General features: G+C 33.1%; 2 protein-coding genes and 1 non-coding gene across 4 annotated transcripts; 2 read left to right on the top strand and 1 right to left on the bottom strand.

Annotated features, from left to right (window-relative positions):
- Positions 1-70: 70 nt before the first annotated feature.
- Positions 71-3,943, bottom strand: LOC130812978 (protein MHF2 homolog). Of its 2 annotated transcripts, none has more exons than XM_057678648.1 (6): positions 3,839-3,943; positions 3,703-3,751; positions 3,551-3,591; positions 2,498-2,537; positions 927-983; positions 71-829 (listed from the first exon to the last, which is right to left on the bottom strand). In XM_057678648.1, exons 1-6 carry the CDS (start codon positions 3,857-3,859, stop codon positions 726-728), a joined length of 312 nt encoding a protein of 103 aa, XP_057534631.1. In that variant the 5' UTR covers positions 3,860-3,943; the 3' UTR covers positions 71-725. The 2 variants fall into 2 exon arrangements, with proteins under 2 accessions (XP_057534631.1, XP_057534632.1); XM_057678649.1 differs by having other exon boundaries at positions 927-980; positions 3,839-3,933.
- Positions 3,944-4,000: 57 nt separating this feature from the next.
- On the top strand, positions 4,001-4,072 carry TRNAT-UGU (transfer RNA threonine (anticodon UGU)). The gene has a single exon. It is a non-coding gene; the product is annotated as a tRNA-Thr (tRNA).
- A 6,718-nt stretch (positions 4,073-10,790) lies between these two features.
- On the top strand, positions 10,791-15,236 carry LOC130812976 (uncharacterized). The gene is made up of 5 exons (XM_057678646.1): positions 10,791-11,546; positions 13,324-13,360; positions 13,507-13,743; positions 13,831-13,878; positions 14,392-15,236. The coding sequence occupies exons 1-5, from the start codon at positions 11,245-11,247 to the stop codon at positions 14,884-14,886; spliced, it is 1,119 nt and encodes a 372-aa protein (XP_057534629.1). The 5' UTR covers positions 10,791-11,244; the 3' UTR covers positions 14,887-15,236.
- Positions 15,237-15,926: the final 690 nt, after the last annotated feature.

The raw sequence follows: 15,926 nt of genomic DNA, 5'->3' as shown, positions 1-15,926 counted from the left end.
AATGTGTTTTCTGCCAAGTAATGGCGTAGTAATGTATTAAAGATTGTTTCTTTCTAACATAACCAAATCGAACCAATGAACCTTGAGCTGATAAACAAGGTATGTCCTGAAAATTCCATACCCCTAAATTTAGAGTAAACCTGTCTTGCCTGATCAGAACAGCCTAGCCCCTGATCTATTTACAATAGCATAGTAAATTACCCCTAAAAATTGTTTGCAATTACATCCTTGATGATCCTAACAACGGCCTAAAAGTAAGGCTATCAAGGGTATGTTGTCTCAAATAAGTCAAATTAGTTTAAGCTACGTCTTCTATAGGAATGGCGGCAGACACAGCAAGTATTCTACAATAGGAAGAAACATCTAGTGTATCTGAACATGTACAGCATATATACTGCTAGTGTTGATCGTTATGTATTTGAATCAAAGACATCCATATAATTCCTAGTGCAACATATAAATACTGCTATTTTTGATAAATGAAAATACTTGAACCTTTCTTTGATAAGCACAATCAGGTGTCAAATGAAGAGTTATTCACAAATCACGAGGAAACCAAATTACAAACAGCTTAATTTTGCAACGATGCTGCTATTATTAAGCAAAATTGAACGAACATTTTAACAGGTATAGAAACATCTAGGTAAGAAAGATCAGATGCTGCTAACTTTTCCTCACTCTAAATCAATTTTTTGGATTGTACAAAAAGTTGTCCTCATATTGCATTAAAAATCCAGCAGTAGTTGTGGAAGAATGCGTTCCAAATGGGTTCCTTCTATGTGGTTAAGACCTTCTGTTTCGGCGATAGCAGCAGCCCTTTGAATGGCCTCTGGATACAGATTACGGCTTGAGTGACATTTTCGAAACAGCAAGACAATTGGCTATTGCAAGTGAAAGAAGATAGAAGAAACTTCAACAAAACAAACCTGTGATAAAGATTCGGAGTAGCTCACAACTCAATTTCACGGCAGTCGCATTCGCTGCTGCGATAAATTAATGAGTCAATGTAATGCATACAAGGATCCATGAATCTATAAGTTCTATCCAAATTAATGACACAAGAAGATAATGATCTTAAATTACATAGCTATAATAATACAGAGCAAGCAGCAGACCCCCTCCTCCTGCTGCCTTTGACGACCACATAATGAGAAGGAAAATTACAAGTTGGAGGCTGGGTCTAAAAACTATTTTTAATGACTGACATGATCTGTCAACATCTATATGGAGTAACTCCAACCATCTAATGGTATGCATCATGAGATACTTTCCAGAAAGTTCAATAATACCAATTCCAATCAGTTGACCATCTGTCTTTTAAGTGGCTGAATATATCAAATACATAAGTAACAAATGCACACCAACAGAATGAACAAACAAATAAGCAGGAAGGTATAACACATAGGAAGTGAACTAGTGAAGTCCACGCCCACATATGAGTTATGACACCGAATTCTGAAATCATATGGACTTGTATTCAAGAAAATGACAACATTTTTCTGACTTCACAAAGGAAAAAGTTTTGAAACATAGCAAAATTAAAATGCTGTGAAGTTGCCAAGTTTACTACAATCAGCACAAGCATTAGAAGACAAACAGATACACCTCCGCATGTTTGAATATGGCCCAGCGTTTACAAAGAAGCTAACACAGAAAGCAATTGGGGTAACCAAGAAGGTACAACGGGAGTGTTGAACAATAAGAGTATGTTAGAAAATATACCTAAAGGCTACGTAATGGAGAAATGCTCACCCGAGCATTAAAGTACTCTTCTTAGCAAAATGTGCAAAAAGGAGACAGAAGGTCGGAAGGGATAGGTAGTATGTATGTTCTAGGAATTGGATGGTCATTCAAGAAGCCCTTGTGCTTGTTCAAGCATGGGGCCATCATCCGAGCAACCTCTGTTCTGCACTTTTGTTAGTGAGTCGATGTTACACTTAGTTGAATGCATGTATATCGTATATATTCAAGTGTAAGTATTTTTTTGTGCCTCTTCAAAAGTAACGAACACATGCCATTACTCTAAATAGAGTGCATAGGGTGAGAAACTCATCATATTAATCACATATACATTTTTGCCACACAATTTATTACTCAAATTCATTCTTACTTACCTGCTGAATTTTTTTTTTTTTTTGTTCTTTCCAAACACAATTCATTGATCTACATTCTTCATACTAGGATTGTAGTGCGGTGATTTTTATCTCATTGTGTATTTCTGTTTATATATTACATCTAAGCATCTTTGTGGGAGAAAAAACATAATAGGAAAGATTCTATACGCCTATATATGATATCAAGTTTTCGATAGGCTTAAGAGTCTTAAACAAATCTTTAAACGCATTTCAAGTTACTATCCTAGAGAAGACTGGAGATTCATTTGGCAAAGACAGTGAGCATTAATGAATACGTTTCTAAACTGTCACATAGCTCCAGAAGAAAGATACTTTGTAGGCTAATTGAAAACACTAAAGAGCATGACTGTAAAGTTTTGTACCAGATGTTGGCCGAGCCTTTTTCGCAGTCCCAGGTGCTCCCTGCAGCAAATATTAACACATGTCACAACTCAAATGTCAATGTTATCTGTGTAATATGTGAAGATAGATATTTTTGCAAAAATAATTATAACTTAAAATTTAATATTATATGCGCTTGCATATGGTTCATATGCTATGAGCAACTAATTAAACGTCAATCACATTCCACCAGTTGAAGCATCAAAGTTTAAGAAACAAAATTATATAATGAAACAGAAAAGTCTGTGATGCTTATTGCATTTCAAGAATAGAAAAGCAGAGAATAATTAACAAGTCAAAAGCCTAACTGTTGCAAGGATCAAGACAATTAAGAATATTGATTAGCTCATGAACACTTCATTCTTTGCAAAGTATCACATGAACAGATTACTTCAAATTTCACAGCTAAACTGGTTCGCCAATAAATGTGAGGAAACAGTGAGTCACATATAAATGTATGCTGCACATATTATAAGGTTACCCTGCAAGAATTGGTTCGAGTAATAAAAATTTCAGATTTATTGGCAAAGAACAAAGAAATAGATTCATTACTGCATCTCAATCAAGTAATGAACAAGAAAAAAGAATTGAAGTTGCTTCCCCTACGTTAATTAAGATTCTCAAAGGGATCATTTTACTAATATACGATAGTAGTCCCCATTCCAAACTCCTTAAATCGCTATTAAATAAGATATTACAAGTTCATCCTCAACAAAATGAAGAATAAGAAGGATTCAAGTGTAAATTCCACTATATTTTATAAAAGCTTGTTCAAGTGAATCCTCATTGCATCAAATATAGCCAATCTGAGGAGTTTGATCCTTTTTTACATCCAAATTGAAGATTTCAAGTGTTAATAGCTTCAAACATACATGATATACCTTTTATCCAAACTACCAGAACCTAAATGCAGAAAATTCAACATTTTATCTCCTATTTAAAAAACAAAATCAGTGATGACATAATTTAGCACAAATTTAAAGAGATTTTGAGATACAATACTATAACGAAAATGGAAAATAGACGCAATTCACCTCAGCGTCCATGGTATCAATGCCTTCATTCTTTTCTCTTTCTGCAATCACGAAACCGTATTAATTAATCAAATTAACTATTAATTTAATAAAAATATAAAAATATCATGATTGAATTTAAGCAGCAAGGACAAGAAAGAGGGAGAGAGAACCTAGGGCTTTTCTGCGCCAGATGAGCTTAAAAATGGCGTGAATTAGGTCCTATTTAATCCAAATCAATATATTTAAAACAACAATTGAGGATAAGAATTGAAGGACAACTGACGTATTAGAAGAAATTAAACTTACAGGATCAAAGGTTTCCTCCATTTTTGGAGCAAAGAAAGTTGAATTCAATTGCAGCAAAATTACTCAAAAATGGAAATGGCGCCCCTTTCCCTTGTTGCCTTTTATTCCTAATACATCAATTTTCAAAATATTATTTACTTAATATAAATTGATAGCAAAGAAGCTCCTATAGTTCAGTGGTAGAGCGTCAGCCTTGTAAACTGAAGGTCTGTAGTTCAATTCTGCATAGGGGCGACTTTTTCATGCTCCTCTTTTTTTTTCCATCTACTTCTTTCCTTACAAAAACTCAAAAAATGGAGGCACATTATTTATTTTCGTTTAATAACTAAAATAAATGTCGATTAACAAAATTTGAACAAGTCAATTAATAATATAAAAAAAGAAATATGATGCTTCGCATCAACGAAAGCTCATGGCTAACAAAAGCAACCTCAAAGTAACCTCAAACTCTGCTGATCGACAGCTTGTGAAACTCAAAAATACTAATCCACAAACAACTTTTAAATTAAAACATGGTTAATTAAGAACTGTTAAACGAGAAAATCGGGATTTGTCTAGTTTGGAGTATATATCTATTTTCAAAAGAGAAATCTTGATGCGATTTTGATTGCTCACTTGTTCCTTTTTTTACCACTCTCCTTCTGTTAGTCTTATTATGTACCTAAAAGGAATTGTAAAGCCATCATAAAAATATCCAAGTAGTGTTTGGGAACAAATAATTTATTTCAAATTGTAGATTTCAATTATGAAATCAAAAATTAAGAATTTAGAGATGTTTATTTGGATTAATGATTTAATTTCTGGTCAAGTGATTCGGGTCAGTTCGAAATTGAATCTTAAGTCCACATTAGTTTTATATAATTTTAAGTTCGTGTTGAAATCAATTCAAAGTCAGGTTCAATTATAAGGTCATGTAGATATCGGATTGTCAATTCTATTGAATTGTTAGGTTCAGTTATAATTTTAAATTCATTTAGGTTGCAAAAAAAAATCTCTAATTTAGAGGCTCTGATACCATATTAAACATCAATAAACACAATTAGGAGAAATGACTTAACGAGCCTTTACCATTAAACACAAATATATAGGCTTACAACATTAACCTAACATGTCAAAAAAAACTCCTAACAAGATATATACAAAATATTTACCAAATATTCACCAAAATATATCTCACAACCTAAATGTATCCTAACATGAACACCTTGAAAAATTTGAAAATGACATATATTGTTCTTAAATTCTCAACTTTAAATACTTTTAAAACAATATGAAAATTAGCTCTAATCTATTTTTTTTTTATTTGTCAAACATTAAATTTAAACTAATAGTACATTTTTAAATAGAAAATTTTGATTTGAAAGGTATGAACTTTGTCTCATTTGCTTTTAAAGGTTCGAACTTTCGTTTATCTTTTAAAGGCTCAAACTTTGGGGTGCCTCCGCTTTTAAAGGTTCTTTTTACTTTAACTTGTTGAACAAGTTTCTTCTTCTCCAAAAACAGGTCGCTTCTACCTCATCAATGGCTTCTTCTTTTTTTAGAAGATTTAGAACCTACAACAAAAAATGCACTAGCAAACCTAACTACCATGTTTTAGATTTAGGGGTTACAAAATCACAATTCACTAATGTTCTTTGGGCCAAACATTGAACAACTACTCCTTGTTCCTGCATCAAAATTCAGCATTTAAACATAACTGTCATTGTTAGTTCCATTTGGGCAATTTCTAACAAATACCCAACACTACAACTCACAAAACTTTTGAAAACCCTAACTTTTTGAAATTGGGGATTTCAAAAAAACTCAACACTATAATTCACTCTAACTAGAAGTATCATAACTAATCATCAAAAAAAATCCAAGAAAAACAGAATAAAATTAGCTATTAATTTAGAAATAACCTAACTACAAGATTCAAAATTGTAAACCCATATACTTCAAACTCATCCAAGAAGACTTACCCAGAAACCCCAAAAAAAAAACATTAAAAAAGAATATGACGAAGACAATCGAAATTAAAATCTGAAATTAATGAAACCCTAACTTTTTGAAATTGGGGATTTCAAAATTCAAAATAATACATGAAATCGAATTGAAGGTGGGTTGGTCACTATGGCCGTCGGTGATCTTCACGGTAGCAGGTGAAAGCTAGTGAAGAAGAAGAGACCATGGTGAAGGTTTAAGGAAGAAATTAGATGAAGAGACCATGGTGAAGGTTTATGGAAGAAATAAGATGAAAAATTAGGTTGTAGAAGAAGGTAACATGATATTCTAGGTTATCAAAATCGGAGGAAACTTTAAAAGCGGAGTCCCAAAGTTCGAGTCTTTTAAAAGATAAACAAAAGTTTAAACTCTTAAAAGCAAATGAGACAAAGTTCATACCTATCAAATCAAATTTTACTTTTAAATAAAATCATTATTCCTAAACATAAGATATTACTCATATTGTATCATTTGGATGAAAACACTCTGTACATCCTAATTCATAATGATGTGAAATGAGCACAGTAAATGAGTAAGACCCACGGAGTAAAGCATAAAGTAGGTTCCGGGTAACACGTATCAAATGGACCTGTTAGCTGCTTTCAAATCATTCTCTTAGACAACAGCATGCTACGCAAGTCACCCTACCAATACCATCCAGTCATTTTCAAGGAGCCATTATTGAACTTCAATCTTCAAGCTCCAATTATCTAAAGAAATCATTTATTCATGTTTGGTACCATCCTGGCCTCATTCATGCTTAATTCATTATGTATGAAATGAGCCTTATGATCGGACAAGTTGTAAGTATTACAGCCAAAGTCAATTGATTGTAGAATTTTTTGAGATAAAATTATGAAAATTTGTAACTTATTTTATTTATGTCATACTAAGACTGTTACAGGTATGGATGAAGTTAAATGAAGTTGGCAAAAGCCCAATTCCTGCCAATCTCCTTTGACTTTTCCCACACTTGTAACGGTGATATAAATAAAATAAGTTATAAATTTTTCTATATTTTTTATTTTGGTCCTTTGCTTATATACAATTAATATAATGTAACTATTAGAGCAATAAAAATTTATTGGTTCATTGATAAGAGGAGCTTTAGCATTCATCGTCATCATACCCAGTGTATTCCGCCCATAAAAAACTATGCTCAGGTCTGGGTAGAGAAATAAGACGGTAACTCGTACCTATAAAGAAGAGCGTGGTGAAAGAGTACCTCAACTCAGGAGCTTTAACATTATACGTTGTTAATTAGGTCGATGCTTAAGTCATGTTAAACAGCAAATTTCCTAGCCCCTATTAGGCACGGAAAAGGGCTAAAAGCGTTGGTCGATCTAACACGCGCGTTTTTTGTAGCAATGTAAGTAATTAGGGAGTTGATGAATTATATAATACTTGTATGAAAGTGGGACCAAAACCAAAGTTAATTTATGGTTTAATGAATACAGAGATCTGTTTGGTAGATCATGCGAGGGGGGCAATTGAACAATGAGAATGTGTGCCCACAGGAGTGATGTCCCTTTCCATAAAATAGCCCAAGGCAAACATGCTCTTTCTTCCAAAGTGGCCCGTCTCTCAAATTAAAGGTTACCTGCCAACAGCCGGTGTCCGGTCTTATACGAGACCATCTCTCTGAAAAACGTCTCTTACATCCAACCCATTAAAGCTTAATGTCTACTTTACTCTACATTTTCCTTTATTGGCCGGCTTACTCACAAGAATTTGTGACCTTCCAAACACTACATACCAAATTGCTACCATTTCCATTGGGCCTAGGGCTGGTCCTGGGTCTGGGCCTGTGTATGTACATGTGTAATCTTCTCTGTTCACTGTCCCCTGCAGTTTTCTGGTAGCATTTTTGTCATACTCCTACACGCCTACTGCCTGGATTCAATCAGCAACATATTTGTAGTGAACAACAAACATGCTTTCAGCTTTTAGCTTTTCATTATTGATGAAGATGTCATCAATTAGCATTTTAGCTGCCTTTTTTTCTTACTTCTGATTTGCATGTGAGCTTTTTTAAACTTGGGATCTTCAACATATGTTGGGCCCACTTTTTAATTTCAATTGAGTGTTCAAAATTTAAGAAACAAATGTTTTGAGGACAACCATGTGAAATTCTTCTATTAATACGAGTACTAGCGAGAGTACTAGTAGACTAGTAGTGTATCAAGTATCAACCACAACCTAGTGTTACTTTGAGTTATTTAACTATGATGTGATAATTAGTTATTCTAACATTATGTCATTAATACTCAAACTAAAAGGAGTGTGATTTTAGTTTGGTAATATTTTAGTTATAGTTTGTTTAGTTTTTTTTTTTTTGGCTTGGTTTGGCTGGTCTTTTTAGTTAGTGGGTTGTTTGGTTTATACCTTCTTTTTGTGTTTAGGGGTATTTTTTTTTCCTTTTTGTATCTTAGATTATAATAAAGTTTTTTGGAGTTAATATATTTCTTTAATAGCCAAAAAAAATACATAACAATGTCTACAGATCAACTTATTGCAAGCTTTAAGCTTGTTAAATTGGTAAACATTCGTCACATGACTTAACATATATAAAAATTCAAGTGTGGATGATTGGAAGGGGAAATCCTTGATGAGCAAGGTTAGGATAGTGCCTGATATTTTAAAGGTCATGAGCAAGGTATTAAAATTTGGCCTCCTACTTTGAAAATCCATTATTTACCGTCTAAAACAATAGCTATTCTAAATTTTTTTTTTAATTGTAGTTCCTCACACTCTATAATCGGTTCCTCGCAGTTAAATACTCCAACATGTAATTGACTAATTTCTTCATGATGTTTAGTATAAACTTTCAAGCTCTTCTATCCTAAACACATGATGAAATATGTACACTCGTTTGGGACGACGGATGTAACTCTTTATATTATTGTGTGCATTTGTTTTTCAGGCATAAATAGAGTCTATTCCCACAATATTATTTTTGTACAAAATAATTCCCATTTTACGTAACATAGATTTATATTCCCCTCAATACCGTCCACGTTGGATTAATATTATTTTTGTCGACAGGAAACCGCCAATTCAGATGATGGTTTGTAAGATGTAAATTGAAAAAAAATTAAAAAGATCAAAATTTTAACAAAGTGCTCTAAATAGCTCTCAAACCCGCATTCCACATTCACAAATACATAATGAAGGGCACTCCAACCACCTACGCTCCAAACTCTTAATGAAATGTTTCCGTGCCTTTCGTATTTAAACAAATCAAAGTTGCAATTTAGCCCATTACCGCATAAGGAGTTCAGATTTTTTTTCCCTATTAAAAAATTTTAAATAGTTAAAACCACCATCTAAAATGGCGGTTCACAATTTTATTTTTTATTTTTTATTCAAAATTATAGTTTAAATAACATCGCCATCTCATATAGTGGTTTGCTAAATAAAATAATACGAAATCGTCATTTTGAAATAGCGGTTTTATTAAAAAGATAAATAAAAAAGAATTATATATCGTCCTACGTAGACGATATCATGGGAAATAAATTTTACATCAACGTAAGACGAAAAATAAATTCCAAAATAATATTATTGAGGGCAAAATTTGCCATTAAGTCATCTTTGAACACCTTTAGGCTTTTGCTTTCCCTCTTGTTATGCCAAATTTTAATTTTGTGAGTAGTACAAGACTTATAGTAAAACATAAAATGAAGAAGGCAATTGTCAGTATTTGATATTGGTTAATTGTTTGGTTGGTTTTGCTTTATTTTCTTTAATTTTACGATAATGAATCCTATTTTTTTAAAAATCTCGACTACACATCTATTCTCTAATTTTATAGGCCCATAAATTCACGAATAATAAATGTTGATTAGATTAATTTTTTTTAAAACCATACGTTATTAGAAAGACTGTCCACTAAATATTATATGCAAGTAAACCACATCATATTCAAAAATCACCTTCAATTCTGATATCATATTGATTCCTTAACACTTCTTGATCACACCTTTACATCCCATAGACACCTTTACATTCCATAGACTTATTTTTTAGTAGGTGGGAACGGGAGCTAGACCCATAAAAAAAAGTACTAATATACAAGAACAAGAAATAAAAAGCAATAAAAACCTATCTCGAGGAAATTGTCTTGAATGTCACCAACATACTCCTCAAATTCTTATGCAAAAGCCAAGAACATTGAATTACTAAAATATTCAAACCATCATTTCGAAACAAAATAAAATCAAACCATCCAATACTATTATAAGACTCGGTTGATTTACTCAAAGAATATTAGTTGGACTTTGGAGGGTACTTCAAACTAGAATTATGTTTATAATATCATCCCATCATGTGGTTTGCCTTTTAGGCATTGTGGAAAGGTATTCACTTGGTTTTTAATTAATTCTAGAGTTGTTTAATCAATTTGCTAAAAAAAAAAATCTTTTATTTATGATTTTATAATTTTTTCTCATATATTTGTAAATATTAAGAAAATAAAGGTTTCATAATTAAATGGTGTTTTTCTTTGTAGTAAAAATATAAAATTAATTCTCTTGCCTAATAGACGTATCTATCACATTAATGGTAAACCATATAAATCTTTGTTCACCTCTTATTGTTGTTAAAATTTGTTTTATTATCATTCTCTTAGTGATCTATTTTTCGACACTCTTTCACAATCCGTACAAAATTCATTTTTATAATTTTTGTTGCAAAACTCACTGGGACATAAATTTACTATTTATTGTGGTGAAATATTTTTTCCGTTTTATTATATTATATTTGCTATTAATAGTAAAAATTTTCTATTAAATATGTCACTATCAATTATAAATATATCTAGTAACCAAGCTACTATGAGGAATAGATGAAACACAATCACACAAATCTTACATAGCCAACTACAATGACATGTGTACATGACTTACTACAAGAAGTGAAGAACAACCTGTAAAACCTATGTCCAATTTTGTCAACACCTTCTTATGAAGTAGAAGTACTATAAAAATACAAGAAATTTTATTTTTTTATTTTTTAAAAAATAAAGATAAAAATAAAAATTAATTATAATACCTCCACTTCCTTACATGTGACCACACTGTATTGCCAACTTGGTAACATCTCTTCTCTTCCTTCTCTCTCTTTCTCCTTCCCTCCATCTCCATTCTCCGCCATCTTTAACACCTCCTTCTACTCCTCTTTTCCCACCAAAATAATTAGAAAAATGTCCCAAAGATTATAATTAAAATTGAAAATAAACCTACAAAATTAAAAAGTTACCCAAAAGAAATGACAGAATAATTGGAGTATTCTGTACTCCCAATATTGAAAATACCCATAAGAAAAGTAAAGGAATGTATTAACTCTAACATTGTGTTTAGATTCAGTTCTTAGAGCAAGAAAAAAGAGAGAAAAGAGAAAAGAGAAAAGAGAAAAGAGAAAAGATGGGAGGAGTAACATCTTCAATGGCTGCAAAATTTGCATTTTTCCCACCAAATCCACCTTCATATAAAGTAGTCAAAGATCAAACAACAAATTTAATGGTTTTAGAACCATACCCACATAGGGAAAATGTTGATATTTTGAAGATCCCAACAAGAAGAGGAACTGAAATAGTTGCTATGTATGTTAGGTATCCTATGTCTACTTCTACTTTGCTCTATTCTCATGGAAATGCTGCTGATATTGGTCAGATGTATGAGCTTTTTATTGAGTTGAGCATTCACTTGAAGGTTAATATCATGGGGTATGTAACTTCTTTAATATTTTTGGTGTAGTTAAATTCGTAGTTTTTGACTATTCGCTTGTGGGTTTCTGATTTATGGGTCAAATTATTCTATCTTGTTAAGTTTTTGGAATTATTACTCCCTTTTCTTGATGTGTTGTCAATTTTACTGATGCCAAATTTGGCAAAATGTTGATTTGTGGCTGGTGATTTGTTTTGTATTTCAATATTGTGATTGAATGTTTTGATGTTCTTTTCTAGTTTGATCAGAGATTTGGATATTTGGGATTGTGAGTAAAAAAGATGCAAGAAATGGGTTCTGATTATTTTTGGTTTTCTTGTATTACATATTGATGGGTTGAAATGAACTTTGATCTTTGTGTTTTCTTGCTTTACATTGTATTTTTTTGGATTTCTGGGCTTAATTGGTGATTAGAATGAGATTATTGACTTGGGTTCTTTCTTAATTTAGTCAGATTTATAGGTGTTGCTAAATTTAGTTCTAATCTTTTACCCTTTGACTGATCTTAATCTTGTTCATTAGCTAAAAGATGAGAATTTAATTGTTATAATGCCAAATTAGTTGTGTTAATCATATTCTTAATTAAATGATGTGAAGTTGGACTATTTGGAGTAATTTCAGGATGCTAATGAAATTATGGTTGTCTTTCTTTGATCTCTTTGTGAGTGACAAGCCATTGTCTTTCAGTGTCCAAATTATCCTTTTCTGTTCATGGAAGAGTTGTCTCTCTCCTGCTTGTCATTTTGGTCTCTTGTGAATATTGTAGATTTGATTTGTCTATTATCCTCTTACTATTTAGAAGGGGTTGGATATTGGACTTGTGAGAAAGGGTTGAATCTTCACCATGTAGTTGAGGATTGTGGTTCAAGATGTTGGAAATACTTCACATTCGCTAAAAGAGTGGGTTGTAGACTTGTATATAATAATTGATCGGTGAATTTTCTAATACCGTATGGTGTTTGGGAAAGATTAAACCTGATCAAGTGTGTATGCAAGCCAATGCTCATTACCTGTGGGTTTATGGGCTCGAGCCTACGGGTGCCCTGTGGGTGTATCCAAACGAGTGGGCCCTTGGGGTGATTGTGTGACGAATTGTCACGGCCTGACACAAGATAGTTGAAAATAATGTGGTTGAGGGGCTCTCTTCTTTTACTTGTTTCAAGATTTTGTGTTGAGGGCATTGCGGATGGCTCCATTTGCATGTTTTTTGTGCTCACAACAAGCAACAATAACGATTGGTTGTTGTTGTTTAGTGCTGCTAGCTTTGGAGTTTTGCTATGTTCATTTTGTTGATGTTTTATGAAACACATGTTTGTGCCTCTTTTTGGACTGACTTTTGTAGCAAATGTAGATTATTTTGTCCTATATAAATAATATTATGAGCTATGTAAACAATCAAGCGTGAATAAATCGAAACATGTTGATTTTGTTTTAGATTAATCTCTAATTAACTCGGAAAATTTTAAAATTTTGGATTATTCCTATGTGATATATTTAAGTATGTTACCTTGATTATAAACCCTTAAAGTTGAAACATTTTAGTAATAATGTCATGACTTGATTAATCTAAGACGGTGAACTCATACTACTTCCATGGTAAAAGAGTAAAAAATGCGACTTAGGCCGGTTCAAGGGATACCTCATGATCTTGGTTAATATTTGGTGGCACAATAAGTGCAACACCCCCATCATTGCATAACCATGATCACTACCGCAATCGTAGACCAAACTGCATTTTTGCACTATGCCTGAGCGAAAATGAATTTGTTATTGCAGGTATGATTACTCTGGATATGGGCAATCGACGGGAAAGGTATCTCTTCTTTAATTTCAAATTTGTTTATTCTTGAAAGACAAAAACGTTTGAAATGGTTTGTTTCACTTTGTCGGAAAGGGGACTAAGTGCCCAAGTAGAGCTGCTTAAGTGCTTAGTGCTTACCCTCGTATTGTTTTTGGCAGCCCACAGAGAATAACACATATGCTGATATTGAAGCTGCATACAAGTGTCTTGAAGAAAACTATGGAGCTAAGCAGGAAAATATCATTCTTTATGGTCAATCTGTTGGTAGTGGGCCAACTTTAGATCTTGCCTCTCGTTTACCACGGTTAAGGGCCGTTGTTCTTCATAGTCCTATACTTTCGGGCTTGAGAGTCATGTATCCTGTTAAACGAACTTACTGGTTTGACATTTACAAGGTAGTCGATCATTGCCTTATCATTTTCTGCTGAACAAGTTATTTTTGTATGGAGTGCTATCGGTAAATGTTTGATTTTTATGTGCAGAATATCGATAAAATCCCATTGGTGAAGTGTCCTGTTCTGGTAATTCATGTAAGCATCAGTTTATTTCCTCTCTGTTTACTTCCTGATCCTCGATCACTTCCTTATTAAATATGAAAACATGAAACACTGATAGTATATTCGGAAATTCCATGTGGTAACCCCGAACTTTTAGCCACGTGGCAGACAAATATTTTTTAATACACGTGGTGACCTTGACCTTCCAACTTTACCGCATGGTAGACAAAAGGGAATTTTTTTTGTTAACTTAATGCTATTTTTACCCAATCCAATGACATGTTTTCAAAAAAAGAAAAAAAAACGTCTTATACATCCTAGTTGTGCACGTATTTCGAAATCCAATTGAAATAAGTACATAATTTAACCAAAAACATAACATTTTGTCTATCACATGGAAAAGTCAAAAAAAAACTCAGGGACACCAAATTTCCCTAGTTTATTTATACTGTTGTTAAGAAAATCGTGCTTTTCATCATATTCTAATATCACTGTGCGTTAGAAGATGCTAAACAAGACCCTATTTTACTCTGTTATGTCGTGTAGGGAATGGCTGATGACGTTGTGGACTTTTCTCATGGTAAAACATTGTGGGAATTATCCCAAGAAAAATATGAACCTCTGTGGCTCAAAGGAGGAAGTCATTGTGACTTGGAACTTTTCCCGGAGTACATCCGGCATCTCAAGAAATTTGTATCCACGGTAGAAAAGCCTCCCTCCCAAAGGCACAACATCTCACGAAGAAGCGTTGACAAGCCTGAGAATTCTCGGAAGAGCATCGACTGTTATGATGCTTCAAGGAAAAGCACCGACAGAAGAGAGAAACCGAGGAAAAGCATAGACCGGCCTGAGAAACTGAGAGTACACGATTACAAGGCCAGCAGCATCAATAAGCTTGAAAAGCTGAACATTCCTTTTGAACAGTTAGAGAGGTCTCGTAGAAGTGTTGAATACCACGACAAGTCTCGAAAAAGCGTTGATTTACAGTTTGAGAAGGGTCGACGAAGTGTGGATTGGGTGGATAGAATAAGGGCCGTCTGAAGATTGTCAGATCAATGTAAAGTACACAGCGATTTCTTGTGAAATGGAACGGAGGCGCAGAGAAAAACATCGATAAGTGAATAGAACAAGCAAATGGTGTCGACACACTTGACGCAACGGTATAAGTTATGCTTTGGGAGATGATATTCCATCAGAAGTTTTTCTCAGGAACTTGAGATTTGATGTAGGAGTAATGGGTTCTTGTTTCATAGATGTTTCCATTGAAGATCTAACAGGTTGTATTTTCCATCATTTCATGGGAAAAAATGTAGTATTTCTAATTTGACTTCCATTTGAAAATTTACAATGCTTTCTTGGTATATAGTAAAACATTGTTTTCCCCAGTTTAATCTCATTTTAACTTCAACCATTTACAATAATATGTGAAACATTAAGTTTGACCACAAATTCTTGTATGAAACGGTCTCACCGTAAGACGTTTCTTATATATGGGTTGAATAGCTAATTAAACAATTGTTAGTCTATGAGCTTCTTGTTTTGAGGTCATCTCACCGAGAGACAGTCTCTCTGCACCTAAAGCGGTTCGAGTTTTTGCTCCACTTCGCCTGGCTCGGCACATAAATAGAGTTGTTTTGAAAGTATCCAACTGTGACGTATTAGGATTCTCTTTACTACTTTTCTCAATTATCCATTTTAGATTTTGACACCTATTATAAAATAAAAAGTAAAATCTTAAAATTCTCCCTATTTTCCTCTATCAAGCAATTCTAACTATGAAATTGAGTAACAGACGCTTCATTACATTTTAAGTTATACATTGAGAATTGTTGGAATGATTTCATTAATTTTATGTTGGTGCAGTTTCTCATCTACTCTTTAGAAGATTGCTTGGTATGATATCAAAGTAATACTGCATTTAATGAGAACGAAAATGACCAAACAGCTGGTTACTTCTTCATAAACACACGAGGCTGAAACTTAAAGCGTAACAGTATTTGGCTGGACCATCCCATGTCTCTTTAATGTATTATTATCAGAACCTGATTCACCGATTCTTAACTCTATTTAATGTGTAATAA

Source organism: Amaranthus tricolor, chromosome 5 (assembly GCF_026212465.1).
Source record: "Amaranthus tricolor cultivar Red isolate AtriRed21 chromosome 5, ASM2621246v1, whole genome shotgun sequence".
Lineage (NCBI taxonomy): Eukaryota > Viridiplantae > Streptophyta > Magnoliopsida > Caryophyllales > Amaranthaceae > Amaranthus > Amaranthus tricolor.
The sequence above is the reverse complement of the archived record's forward strand: the minus strand, read 5'-3'. Positions and strand labels throughout refer to the sequence as shown.